The sequence below is a fragment of the Octopus bimaculoides genome, chromosome 4, assembly GCF_001194135.2.
Source record: "Octopus bimaculoides isolate UCB-OBI-ISO-001 chromosome 4, ASM119413v2, whole genome shotgun sequence".
Classification (NCBI taxonomy): Eukaryota; Metazoa; Mollusca; class Cephalopoda; order Octopoda; family Octopodidae; genus Octopus; species Octopus bimaculoides.
This window is the reverse complement of record NC_068984.1, coordinates 122,305,590-122,318,130: the sequence shown is the minus strand read 5'-3', so window position 1 is coordinate 122,318,130 and position 12,541 is coordinate 122,305,590. Positions and strand designations below refer to the sequence as shown.

Below are 12,541 nucleotides of genomic sequence, written 5' to 3'. Positions count from 1 at the left end.
CAGACATAGCATCTATCGTCAAAAATAGCCGATGAAAATGCCCTGAAGATTTTAGCTCCGGCATTTGAAACTGAGTTCTATTATAACAACTTACTGATTGTCCTATACTATATATATATATATATATATATATATATATATAACACAGATGGGTTGCAGTTTACAACAGCTGTTTCATATGTGTTCTTTCTTTATGAACAAAAGTATTACATCATGCAAAAAGGAAACATTTTCATCAATCAGGTGAATACAGATAAGAATTAACAATTAGAACTTCTCACAAAATAGAACATAGTGCCATATGACTCAACCGACCTGGTGTGTGTGTGTGTGTGTGTGTGTGTGTGTGTGAATACGCATAGATATGTAACTTTGCTTTACACCAAGTACAGCATGAAAATCCCTGCTACAACAGATCTTTGATCAAAGGTTTTTTAGCCAAGACCATCCAGTGCATCAAAGATTACATCATCTGATGTGTTCACCTTTTTTTTTTTTTTTTACAATGGAAAAGTGTGAGCAACCATGAAGTATCTCTTTCATTGGACCTTGTATTCATATGCGGTGGGAGGGAGAGAAAAAGAGAAAAACATAAATAAAGAATGTGCTTTCTATAAGCAAAAATAAGAAACCTAAAAGCTCACCTGATGAGGAACTATTCCAAGGCAGGATTCAGATTCACTTTGGAAATCAGAATCAGTACTGGTACAAGCTGGTGCCTTTTGTCTGTTGATATATAATATATATGGAGAAATATTCAAAATATAAAATATAGATATATAATAGTTGAGTGTAACACTCAATAAGACCAAGACATCAAATGTAATGCTACAAAAACATACGTAGTTGTGTGTGTAAGTGTGTGTGTGTGTGTGTGTGTGTGTGTGTGTGTGTGTGTGTGTGTGTGTGTGTGTGTGTGTGTGTGTGTGTGTGTGTGTGTGTGTGTGTGTGTGTGTGTAAGAGAGAGAAAATGACAACAAAGTGTCTAAGTTTGTTGTTGTTGTTTAGCCCCAGGGCAGGCGTCTTCAAGTATTATTAGGATCAAAGTGTTCCACCTATGACCAGCCCATCTTATTTTCAGATGTATTAATGTATCCAGGACTACATTGTCTAATGTGTCCTTCCACCTTTAAGATGCTATACTATGATTTAAGAGGAATTTGGCTGCTAATTTTAACAAGGTATATGACCACATAGAAGCTCCTGCTTTAGTTCAAGATTATCTAAGTGCAAGGTAAAATTACCTCATGATAGGTGAGACCAGCTTACTGGTTTTTAAGATAACTTCATCACTTTTAGAGGCCCTACAAAAAATACAAGCATCACAGGGTTGTCCTTACCTCCTTGACTAAGAGGTACAAACAAATGCCCAGATGATAATGGTACCTACTTTGTATTAAGGAGTTAACTTCTATATAATAAAGTGTATAGCCCCAGAGGCATTTTGATGAGATAAATCTAATTCAGTTTAGAAGAAGCCAGTCAATTTAGGCGAAGCAAGGTAACATTTCCAGATGATTCACTCCAGAGACTCTCTAATACAAAACATTTCTCCTTGGATATAACACTGGTGCATAATTGACATTTCTATATGATCTGGTACATATTTTAATCATTTAAGGAATTAAGGAAGTTTCAGCCAGTAGTTATCCATCCTGTTTTGTTAATTTTACACTATGTTGGTGGAGTCAGGTTATAGTTTCAATAAACCTTTACCTTAGATGCTTGTTGATTTGAGAATTTCTCAATCATTCAAATCTCACTGAGGTCTACTTTGTCTTTCATTGTTCCAGGATCAATAATATGAGTACCAGAAAAGCAAGTGGTGGGGGAGCTGGTGGAGCTGGCTTGCAGGGAGTTGTCCAGACTCCAACTGTCTGTTGTGTCATGGTTTCTATGGCTGGATACCCTTCCTATTGTTGTGCAAATAACATGTATCTCTCTCTAATGGCATCAATGATTGCAAAATGACTACCCACATACACTGTTTTGTGGGATCCACTCATATGGACACTCAACAGAGAAAACATTGTGTAGATGAGTAGGATTATAGTGGAGTAAAACTTAGTTTGTAGGTTAAGGTAGGGAAAAAGTATGGAGGTGAATGTGCAAACAAGAAAATATGTAAAGATGTAGATGTGTATATACAGAGATGTAGAGGTGTAGGTATTTACAATAACTATGAAAAAGAACAATGAATTAATGCTTTAGCATTCACATTATTCTATCAAAAGTAACGATTATTTATTCACATTGGTTTGAATTAATCATGCATTATCTTGTAGCTATGAGATTTTGATGAGGTAACTATTAATTTTTAGAATGATATTGTAGAATTGGTGTGAGGGACCAGATCTGACCAATTTGAACACAAAACAGGCAGAATATTTTGGCCAGATATGGCCAGTTTAAATGCTAAAGGGTTAAATATTAACGAAAGAAAAAGCTGCTGTGATATCAGAATATAAGTTCCTTACCTGAGGGGATGTTGTAAAATGGAGACCATCAACTCCACAGCTATGCCAGCTGCAATCATGGACATTCCAGGCCTTGAAACTGTACATTGTTGATCCAATGTACGGTCCTTAGTGGACTGAAACAAAAAAGGGTCTATTTTGATATATTTGTAGCAAGTATCTCATGTAAAAGTGGACATTAATGTTTGTGAACAACATACAAAGACATTTCAAATATAAATAGACACCTCCCATTGTACCTTTTTATTTGTGTTTCATACCTTGTTAATCTTTTCTCTTTTGTTTCAGTTATCAGACTGCGGCCATGCTGGGGCACCATCTTGAAGAACTTTTAGTTAAACAAAATGACCCCTAGTACTTTTTTTTTCAAAGCCTGGTACTTACTCTATTGAGCCATTTTGCCAAACCACTAAATTATAGGGATGTAAACACAACACCAGTTGTCAAGCAGTGGTGTGAAACAAACACAGACACACACATACATATATCTATATAACAAGCTTCTTTCAGTTTCTGTCTAGCAAACCCACTTACAAGACTTGCCCAAGGCGCTATGCAGTGGGACTGAACCTGGAACTTTGTGGTTGGGAAGCAAACTTCTTACCACACAGCCACACATGCATCTATGTATTTTTTTTTATTCATTTCAGATTACAGTATATTGATTGTTTATAACAGCTACCCATGCTGCAAACACCAAAAGCAAAAGAGTTGTCTGATATTTCAAGAGGGCATATTGAGGGTCAATCTGAAGGTGGACTTAACCAGTGTTTGACTTCATAAAACTTTGGGAACCTTCTTGCCACAGTCAACAGAGTGATTGTACAATTCACTAGCAAAGGGAAGGAATCAACAGCTTCCCACATAAGTCAAACAGGAATCTCTGACAGGCGTCTTTAAGCTGTCAAGTGGATTATTGAAAATAATCTTCACTGCAAAGCTGCTGATGCTGCAGAGCAACTTCAAATGAATCAGGGTACTTCTGTGAGATATCTCCATCAACTTGGCTACTGTAGTAGAGCAGCTATTAAAAAAAATGCTTCATCTTCAACCAGCAAATATCCAAAGGAAGGAAGGAAAAATAAATCTTTTAAAAATGATGATGTCTATTTACTTTTGAGGTGTCTGTACACAGTATTAACATGTGTTGGTATGTCCCATAAATTGCATGATCATACTACATATTTCATTTTATTACCAACTGGAGTTACACTGTGATTTGGTTGCAGTCTACTATACTGGACAGGTGAAATTAGTTTTGATTAATCAATCAATTAGGGTCAGTTTTTGATTTCGAAAACTAATAAGTTATAAGCACTTTCTTTACCATTTCTAACTACAAGAAGCAATTTCTTCATTTTCCAAGTAGAATGACATAAACTATTTTTATCCTTTTTAAAAAAAGAAATATACTAGAATATGAAAACATTATAAGTGAGATGTAAGAACTGTCTCAACTGAATTACTCTACCATGACATAGCTAAATGTGTAGAATTTGAAAAACTGAAAGAGTTATTAAAATAATACTCACATCACCAGGAGCAACTACATCATTGCAGAAGTAACAGCCAAGTTTGTTCCCAGCAAGGTTACCCTTGAGAATTTCTGCATCAGTTTCTGTGGCATTGTCAACATCATCTAGGTTTCTCAAACCATGCCGTAGAACGAGGAATGTATCAAACCCTAAGGCAGCATTGATGACAATCTGGATGGTTAGGAAAATATGTTAGGTTGGGCTTCAAATAAAATAAATTGTTGAATAACTAGACTTACTTCAATTCAAATTACGACAAATGTAAACAAACAAACAAAGTTTGCTTTTAGAAGTGTTGAGATGTCTTAGAAAGTTAAAGAAGTGATTTTAAATTCTCAATCGCAGGATAATGCTAATAATATAGCCTGAACAGGATAAACTACCCCTATTTTTGCAGAAAAAAGTGTAGGTGGTTAACTGTGGACTCGAACTCAACGCCTCTAAAAGCAAACTTCGTTTGTTTATTTTCGTTTGTCGTAATTTGAATTTAACATATGATAGTGTCTCATAAAACGAGATTTCTATACATCGTAAATTTGCAGAGGAATCTGTAGTGGGGGAGTTTAGCTCAATCAGTCAGAGCATCGTGACGCGTAATCACGGAGATGTGAGTTTGAGTCCACAGGGGTAGTTTATCCTGTTCGGTCTATATTATTAGCATTATCCTGCGATTGAGAATTTAAAATCACTTCTTTAACTTTCTAGACTTACTTAATAAATTAAATCAACTGAAATCCTTGGCAGGGTTAATAAGAAGACATCATGCCATCATAAGTAGCTGTATTACAGTTTAATTTAACTAAGTAACAATATAGGGGTTACTTAGTCTCAAGTCAGTGCTAAACCAGCAGAACTGAATTGGAACAGAGCTGGTTGGTCTTGCACCTCCTTCTCTCAGGCACTCCTAACTCATTCATCCCTTTTGGCCTCACATTAACCATTATACCAAGTCCTTTCTCCTCAGAATATCAATCCTCTGGAAACCTCTCTCAACAGCATCAAGCTCACTGGGGCCTGCAAAATTTATGGACAGTGTCTTTTCTTTCAGATTCAACAACCTAAAAAAACAAATTTTTAAAAAAGTATAGCTACTTGTATGTTTATATACCTTTTGCTGTGATGCAGCAATGAGGGAAGGCAGCCATCGACTCTCACGGGTGTCCATCAACAAGAATATCACATCATGCTCTGAGATCAATTGTTCCAAAAATGTTATGTCTTTTTTTGTTTGCTCCAGGACTCCATCTGTAGAGAGAGATGAAGGGCTGAATGTGTGATACAGGGAGAGGAAGAGGAAATTATGAGAAAGGAAGAACAAATGACAAGAGGATAAAGAAAAAAGGGAGAGAGAGAAGAAAGAAAATGAAGGACAAAATATGTGACAAAGGACAGAAAGTAGGAGTAATGGGTGTAGGAGAGAATGTAAGGTATACAGAAAAAGAAAAAAAGGGTGTTCAGAATGACTGAGAGTCATGTGAGACAGAGTGTGGTGGAAAGAGGTATAGAAATAATGTTGTAGAGAGAAAGCAACATGAACATAGACGATTAAGATGGAAAGTTCTAGACATATTATCTATTAGTATGACATCAATGGAAGAATGAGAGATGGCAGTGATGCCAGTGAGGTAATGATGTGTGAAGCAGGGAGAATTAAGACATCAGAAAAAATATAAAACTGTACCAACCTGTAACATGGTGACCTGGCATTGGAATACTCAGTGTCAAACCAACTGCATTCTGAAGAAAATTCAAAGAGAATCTTCATAATCAACATATATTTTCAATAAACAGATGATACAGAAGGTACATCGCCATAAGTTTAAGGGGGTCTTTTTCCATCACCATCATCATTTTGTCTGTTAGCTATGCTTGCATGGGTTGAATAGTTTTGATAGGAGCTGATAAAGCCAAGAGCCACACCGGATTCCATTGTCTGCTTCAGCATGGTTTTTCTTACAGCTGAATGCGCTTCCTAATGCCAACCACCTTACAGAGAAGACCAAGTGCTTTTTTATGTGGTACCAGCACCAGTGAGGTCCGTTTTGACGTGGTTTTTATGGCTGGATGCTCTTCTTAATGCCAAAACAATTTACAGTATAAGTTCTAATAGAATTCAATGGCCTCTTATTAAATGTCTGAAAGAATGAACAGATACATTGCCAGATGTTTACTGACAAATGAAAATCATTGCCCAACCAGATGTTGTAGGAATAACCAAGTTTGTATAGGCAGGAACAGGGCACCACTGCCAAACAGCTGGAGATGGTGGCATCCACTATAAGGAGTGTAGAGCACAAGGATACCAAGGACAAATAATTTCAGGGGTTACAGAGATCCCTTTGAAGAAGACTAAAGAGAAACTAAAAGTACAGATTCATTGATGTATATGTTGAGTCAGGTTAAAAAAATCCCTTAGCAATTATGTCCAGATTGCTTAAATGATGTCTACATTTTGATTAATAAAAACCTCTTAAACCTTTCAAATCAAAGTCCACTGATGTTGTTACACTTCTGAAGACAAATCCATTTTTACAAGAAACAGTTTCTGAAATATCTCTGGTGCCTAATTTTCTTGTGATTAGATATAATAAATTGAGAAGGAATGATGGTTGTGATGTACAACTAAAGATTATTTACTTACCAAACCTGGAATTATTTTCTTGAGTGATTCTGCTGCAGTTTCAGCTTTTGGTTTTTTGCCATTCAGGCTATCTTCAAAGACAAATAATGACTGCCGTACAGGGTTGGAATATGAAATTTTCCCATTGTCTACCAATGTCAAATTCCTAATACCCCATCCCTACAATAAAACAGAAATTATATCAGGACATGCCACCACATTGTAGCCTTGTAGTTAATATATTAGAATATGCTATTGTTAGGATCTTATATTAAGACCATGCTATCTCACCACTCTCAGATGACACACCAGACAGCAGTATATTAGAATATGTTATTGTGTTGCAGTCTTGTGGTCAATACATTAGGACCATATATAAAGCAGCAAGCTGGCAGAGTTGTTAGCACACCAGGAAAAGTGCTTAGCAGCATTTCGTCCGTCTTTACATTCTGAGTTCAAATTCCACTGAGGTCAACTTTGCTTTTAATCCCTGTTGGGGTCAATGAAATAATTGCCAGTTGAGTACTGGAGTCAATGCAACTGACTAACTCACTTCCCTGAAATTACTGGCCTTGTGCCAAAATTTGAAACCAATATATTAAGACCATGTTACCTGATGTCCAATATATTAGAATATGCTATCGTTGTAAGTCCTGTAGTCAATATATTAAAACATGCAGCTATACTATTAACCATGGCCAATATATTAGGACATGCTACCATAGGGTAATCTAATGACCAATACAATAGATTAAGGCCTTATGATACAATCTGTTGGTTAATACATTAAAACATGTTAATATATATACCGAACCGTGACAGACCAAAGTCCTACCCAGGGTTGAATATATATGCCACGGAATCCAAGATTAGGGCCTTTAGAGCCTATGGCTCAGAAAAAACCTTTTTATCTTTGAATATACTGAAAGTCTGATGGTCAATATATTTTGACATACTATCATACTATTGTTCATTGTTATTTTTATATGTACATATACACATTTTTCTTAAATGTAATATATCATGTTTATTTACATATATTACTTCTTTCTTTTACCAGACTTTTAAACCTAAATATTAGGAGTACAGACTATTCATAGGCACAGGCATGGCTGTGTTGTTAAGAAGCTTGCTTTGCAGCCATGTGGTTTCAGTTTCAGTCCCACTGTGCAAGTGTCTTCTACTATAGCCCTGAACCAAACAAATCCTTGTGAGTGAATCTGGTAAATTGGTAAATGGAAACTCTATGTGTGTGTGTGTGTGTGTGTGTGTGTGTGTGTGTGTGTGTGTGTGTGTGTGTGTGTGCGTGCGCGTGAGTGCAGACTTAGTTCCTCAGGTCAATTCTGTTTAAGTGTAACAAAAGAACTCAGAATAACAGATACAGCAAGATTAAAAATCAAACAAGACACAATAATTAAAATGAGGGAGACATCAAAGAGCAAAGATTAAAAACTTGCAATAAAAGAAAAGCACTGAAAATGAATGACTAAGCTTGTAAAAAATCTACAGAAAATGTGAAAGACTAAAAAGCCAAAGATTAAAACTTACAGCAAAAGACATGTTAAGATTAATGACTTACAATAAGACATCTGGCAACATTACAACCAAGAGTTCCAGCTCCAAGTAAAAGACATTTGGTCTGAGAAATTAACTCTAAATCCAAGTCTGGGATTAGGCGCCAGCGCATCAACTTCAAATTTAGGCCAACAGCAGATTCCGCTAATCTGAAAGATAGAAGATGTGGATTATCACATGTAGATTACGCGAAATTTTAGTAAAATGGAGAAATATAAGATTGAGTATATCAAAACCTCTTCAGAATTATTGATCTCTTCAATTCATGATAGCATTTAAAAATCTTTAACAATAATGATGATGATACCACTGCACACTATAATAGGTTCATTTGACTGTTAATAGAGAGATTAACAAAAATTCTGAGATAAGACACTGCCATTATAGAATAGTACTGTCGCCATTATTATTGCTAATGCTGTTGTTTAGCTTTCGGTCAACCATGATTGACTAAATCTATCATCAAAAACATTTCAGATGCTACCACCCCATCTTTTTCTCAGGCTCATAGCATGTAGGACCCAAATTATTCAGGTACTCTACTTCCCTCCTATTCATATCCCCTACATAATCATGCCGACAAATATACCCTGAAGTTATAACTCCTACAAAAATTATAACATACCACTTACATAGTTAGAACAACTATAAAGTATATTTTGTCAAGTATTGGTGTGATGTCTGGGCAAAAGTGAATAGAGCATGCTGCTCTGAAGCATTCATTCTGTAAGAAAGACTTGTAGCAAGACCAAAGTTGTAGTTGTCATCATTTTTTTTTTTTTTTTTGCTTTTTTTTCAGACAGGCAGCTGACCACTGTTGTTACTAGTAAAAGGATATGAAACACTTTGCTGACCATAGCAGTTTTATGAAAGACATGGCAGAAACTGTATATTTGAAACCCGATAATACAGTTGCTATCACACACACACAAAATAATCAAATGAAAGAGCAACAAAATCATAGACATCTTACATATTAGGGTCCATGGAATGACTGAGGTTGACCATACGAGGTCCCATCTTGCCCCGTTCATTCTTCTCCCAGCCTACTGTTGATGAGCATTCTGGTGAAGGAAAAAAATACCAATGTAATAATCATATAAAACAAAGGAAATATTTCAATCTAAGAATTTATAAGTAATCTTCATCAAAGATAATTTTTACAACCCCTAAACCAAATATATATGGGCTTAACAACCAAAGTATCATTATTTAATTTTGATGGATCTCAGCTTTAATGCAATTGGACCCATACATGCTATTACTGTCAGGATCTTTATAATCATTCGTTCATTTTACATGTTTTTCCAGGCTAGCATGGGTGAGGTGAATATGTCTTACACTGGATGCTCTTCCTGTCACTAACCCTTACTTGTTTTTCAAGTAAGGGATCTCTTACTTGACGTGGACTGGAGGATTTGTTGACAGAGGAACTGACAATAATAACACAACTTACAGATTGCAACTTTTTAGAAACAATCGCAAATATAAACAAGCATATAGAGAAACACACACACATGCGCGTGCACGCCTATGCAATCACACACACATGCATGCGAGAACACACACACATACATGCAAGCACACATACACACACATGCAAGCACACACACACACACATGCAAGCACACACATACACTCACATGCACACATACATATAAACAAGTTTTCCTGTAGTTTTCCATCTCCCAAAATTCACTCAGAAAACTGAACATAATCATCAGAGTAACAACAGCAATGATCATGGTACTCACCTGTAATATGGGAAACTGGTGGAATCTTCAGGCTGAGGGCAAGACTGTGAGATATGCTGCGTACACCATTCTGCATTTTGTCTTTGAAGCAGACGACTTCAATTTCACTCACCTTGTCACCTCTGCAAGTTTACAAACAAGTTACATCATCATCATCATCATCATTATTTAATGATTCAGACAAAAATGTGTGACCAAAAAATAAGCAGGTCAACTTATACTGCAAGACAACTTTGGAGGACAGCCATGCAGTTTTGGGTTCAGTCCCACTGCATTGCACCTTGGACAAGTGTATTGTACTATAGCTCTGAGCTGACCAATGCCTTGTGAGTGAATCTAATAAAAACTATGTGGAAGCCCATTGTATACATTTATAACATATACATATGTATATGTGTCTCTGTGTGTGCATCTTTGTGCCTGTGTTTGCCACCCCTACTACCACTTGACAACTGGTGTTGGTTTGTTTATGCCCCTGTAACTTAGCAGTTCGGCAAAACCGTAAAACAAAATAAGTATCAGACTTGGAAAAAAACAAATTACTTGAATTGAATTGTGTTCAACTAAAGCTCTCCAAAGCAGTTCCCCAGCATGGCAGTCCACTGACTGAAACAAGTAAAAGATAAAAATAGGAAACCCATACTATGCCCATAATATATATTGAAGAGAGCTATGTCACCTACCAAATATCTAAACAACTTGTTAAAAGAAGTAAAATACTAAATTTTGCTTAGTAATTAGTGATAAAAAAATGAACTTCTTAGTTTCAGTAGCCTTTGAGCTAACAGAGAACACTTAATCAAACAAAGAAAAATGGCAAAACACAGGCACCTAATTTTTTGGTGGTTGAAAATATTGGATGTGACAAATGATGATTGTAGAGCATAATACTGGTTTCAAATTTTGGCACAAGCTCAGAGAGAAGTAAGTCAATTATATCAACCCCAGTGCTCAACTGGTACTTATTTTATTGACCCCAAGAGGGGTGAAAGGCAATGTCAGCCTTGGCGGAATTTGAACTCAGAACATAAAGATGGACAAAATACTGCTAAGCATTTTGCCCAGCACAGCAATGATTCTGCCAGCTCACTGCATTATTGCAGAGCATAATATTTCCTGGAGAAACACTGATGAGACTAAAGCTGGGTTGGGGAACAAAGAAATAGAAAATTGTAAAGACATACTTACATGACATATGAAATGAAGTAGAGGTAATTCCGTAGGGGCCAACCAGGGAAATCACTTGCAGGACAAGGATCATAGAAGGCAAATATCACCTGTAAAGAAAGAAACGAGGCATTATCTTTTAACTTTTACTTGTTTCAGTCAATGGACTGTGGCTATACTGGGGCACTGCTTTGAAGGGTTTAGTTGAACAAATCGACCTCCAGGACTTACTTTTTTTAAACTGTAGTACTCATTCTGTGAAGTTGCATGGCTCAGTGGTTAGACCATCGGGCTCACAATCATGAGGTAGTGAGTTTGATTCTCAAGCCAGGCTGTGTGTTGTGTTCTTGAGCAAGATACTTTATTTTACGTTGCTCCTTGTTTGCTCAACTATAGAAATGAGTTGCTATGTCACTGGTGCCAACTGTATTGGCCTTTGCCTTTCTCTTGGATAACATCAATGGTGTGGAAAAGGGAGGCTGGTATGCATGAGAAACTGCTGGTCTTCCACAAACGACCTTGCCCAGACATGTACCTTGGAGGGTAACTTTCTAAGTGCAATCCTATGGTCATTCATGACTGATGGGGGTCTTAATCCTTAAGTACTCATTCTATCAGTTTCATTTTGCCAAGCTGCTAACTTACAAGGTCACAAACAAACCAACACTAGTTGTCAAGTGATGTCCACTTTCCATGCTGATATGGGTTGGACGGTTGACATGGAGCTGGAAGCTGTCCAGATTCCAATTGTCTGTTGTGGCATGGTTTCTACGGCCAGATGCCCTTCCTAACGCCAACCACTTAACAGAGTGTGCTGGATGCTTTTTACATGCCACCAGCACGGGTGAATTTACACAGCACTGGTACGGATATGATTATGCAGCACTGGCACGAGTGCATTTACACATATAAAAACAAATACACAGTGTAACACTATCACCTCTGAAACACAGTCCATATGCACATACTCACAAATATAGACATCAAGACTACAGAAACCAAACAAGGCTAAAATTTAACCAGAGAACTCAACACAGCTGACCAGTGATTGTTCATTAACACATTACTAGTGTGAAATCTGGTCATAAACATAACTAGCCAGTAATACTAACCTTTTGGTTCTCAGACATCAACTTGGTCAACATGCTGACAGGATGTACAATAATTTTACCATCATTTGTTTGTTGAAATAAAAAAAAGGCTTGCAGTCTTTTGTTTAATGACTGGAATTCATCATAGGCTTTCATGAGGTTTTCAAGCTGTGAATATATAAAAATTCCAAGGATTATGTACATTTATATATCAACATTTCAAGGATTATAAACAATAATCTGCAAGTTAAAACATTATTATGATTAAGCAGTATTATTCGAGTTTTATATTCTTTGTTTTCATGTTCATTTTTTTCTCCTG

At 36.5% G+C, this 12,541-nt stretch overlaps 1 protein-coding gene across 1 annotated transcript in view; it reads right to left on the bottom strand.

Moving 5' to 3' along the window:
- LOC106880300 (ubiquitin-like modifier-activating enzyme ATG7) overlaps window positions 1-12,541 on the bottom strand; it is a 27,028-nt gene that overhangs the window by 3,859 nt on the left and 10,628 nt on the right. Inside the window, exons 7-17 of the mRNA XM_014930170.2 lie at window positions 12,241-12,387; window positions 11,150-11,238; window positions 9,962-10,083; window positions 9,181-9,271; window positions 8,212-8,356; window positions 6,654-6,812; window positions 5,698-5,749; window positions 5,121-5,257; window positions 4,010-4,183; window positions 2,478-2,593; window positions 645-726 (exon numbers count right to left, since the gene is read on the bottom strand). Of these exons, the coding sequence (XP_014785656.1) occupies window positions 645-726; window positions 2,478-2,593; window positions 4,010-4,183; window positions 5,121-5,257; window positions 5,698-5,749; window positions 6,654-6,812; window positions 8,212-8,356; window positions 9,181-9,271; window positions 9,962-10,083; window positions 11,150-11,238; window positions 12,241-12,387 (1,314 nt within the window). The remainder of the gene's footprint in view (window positions 1-644; window positions 727-2,477; window positions 2,594-4,009; window positions 4,184-5,120; window positions 5,258-5,697; window positions 5,750-6,653; window positions 6,813-8,211; window positions 8,357-9,180; window positions 9,272-9,961; window positions 10,084-11,149; window positions 11,239-12,240; window positions 12,388-12,541) is intronic.